Source organism: Empidonax traillii, unplaced genomic scaffold (assembly GCF_003031625.1).
Source record: "Empidonax traillii isolate 1590-97213 ecotype Southwest subspecies unplaced genomic scaffold, ASM303162v1 scaffold1128:size488575, whole genome shotgun sequence".
NCBI classification, from domain to species: Eukaryota; Metazoa; Chordata; class Aves; order Passeriformes; family Tyrannidae; genus Empidonax; species Empidonax traillii.
Window position 1 is genome coordinate 163637 of NW_020956321.1, and position 1584 is coordinate 165220.

The 1584-nt window shown below is 60.2% G+C and overlaps 1 protein-coding gene across 1 annotated transcript in view; it reads left to right on the plus strand.

The window, feature by feature from the left end:
* Nucleotides 1-1558, plus strand: part of PTGER2 (prostaglandin E receptor 2) — a 4853-nt gene extending 3295 nt beyond the window's left edge. Inside the window, exon 2 of the mRNA XM_027905171.1 lies at nt 949-1558. Within this exon, the coding sequence (XP_027760972.1) occupies nt 949-1197 (249 nt within the window). The 3' untranslated portion in view covers nt 1198-1558. The remainder of the gene's footprint in view (nt 1-948) is intronic.
* Nucleotides 1559-1584: the final 26 nt, after the last annotated feature.

Consider the following 1584-nt stretch of genomic DNA (forward strand, 5'->3'; position numbering starts at 1 on the left):
GGGGGTGATCCGACCCGCGTGAGTAAGGAGTGCTGAGTCACCCTTCCAGGAAGCCCCGCGGGCTGCTGTGAGTCGGCAGGTTGCGGGAAGGGCGGGAGCAGCCCCGGGCCCCTCATCCTCTCCTCCTCACACGCGGCGTTCGTCCCGTGTGGTTTTCAAGGTGAGACCCAACCACCTCCTTCCGCGGCCTCGGCTTTAATCGCCCTGGGGCCAGATGAAGTGTCGCTGGCCGCGGGTTGGGAGCAGAGCACGGGGCTGGCTTTTGTTAGTGGTAAATTCATTTAAGCCCGTGGAAGGAGGGAGAAAATTTGCTGTGGCAGCACAAAAAGCTGCCTGGGGGCCCCATCCTGGAAGCCCAGGCTAGGCATTATTTCTCCCTGGGATTTCTCCCTGGTTGAGGGAGGTGATTCTGCCCCTCTACTCTGCTCTGGTGACACCCCACTGGGGTGCCACGTCCAGCTCTGGAGTGCCCAGCACAGGGAGGACATGAGGACACCAGGTTGATTAAAGGGATGGAGCAGCTCTGCTGTGAGGAAAGGCTGGGAGAATTGGGATTGTACAACCTGGAAAAGAGACAGCTCCCAGGTGACCCAATTGTGGCCTCCCAGTACCTGAAGGGAGCTAAAAGAAAGACGGAGAGGGACTATTTACAAGGGCCTGGAGTGGCAGGACAATGGGGAATGGATTCAAGCTGAAAAAGAGTAGTGTTAGATTGGATACTGGGAAAAAATTCTTTACTGGGTGGATGGGGAGGCCCTGGCACAGGTTGCCCAGAGAAGCTGTGGCTGCCCCTGGATCCCTGGAAGTGTTCCAGGTTGGGTTGGATGGGGCTTGGAGAACGTGGTCTAGTGGAAGGTGTCCCTGCCCGTGGCGGGGGGTTGGAATGGGATGAACTTTAAGTCCCTTCCAACCCAACCCAACCCATCCCACCACCCCGTGCTTTCGCAGATCCGCGCCTACATGAACAAGTTCATCACCGAAGAGGGCGTTCACCACGAGCGGGACCTGCTGGCCCTGAGGTTCCTCTCCATCAACTCCATCGTCGATCCCTGGGTCTTCGCCATCCTGCGGCCGCCGGTGCTGCGGCTCCTGCGCTCGGTGCTGTGCTGCCAGGTGACCCCCACGCTGCCCGACAGCCGGACTCCCTGCCCTGCAAAGACAAAACTGGCAGCACAGCTGGGCCCCTGCGAGCCATAAATCCATCAGCCACTCCAGGAGACTCCTGCCAGGTGAAGGACAGCCCGGACAGGTGTTAAGGGAGCTCTGCCTTAGGGCCCCTAAAGAGACGTGACTGCCGCGGGGTGGGCCCGGTGTGGGTGGCCCGGCCAGGTGTCACCTGGGAAGCCCCTGGAAAGCCAGTGTGGTTTCTCACAGGGCAAAAAAAATGACGGTGGGACGAGGTCAGAAGGGCTGATGAAGAACCTGGGAAGGGCTTGTAACCCCTTGGATGGGGCGGGTCCCACACGGAAAAGGGGGAAGGCTCCGTTCAGCCCCGCTGTGGGAGGGGCAGGGAGTGAAGCATGGGGGGCTTTGCTATAACACTGCTGCTGGGGGGGGATGTTGGGAAGCAGGGCTTCCTGCTGG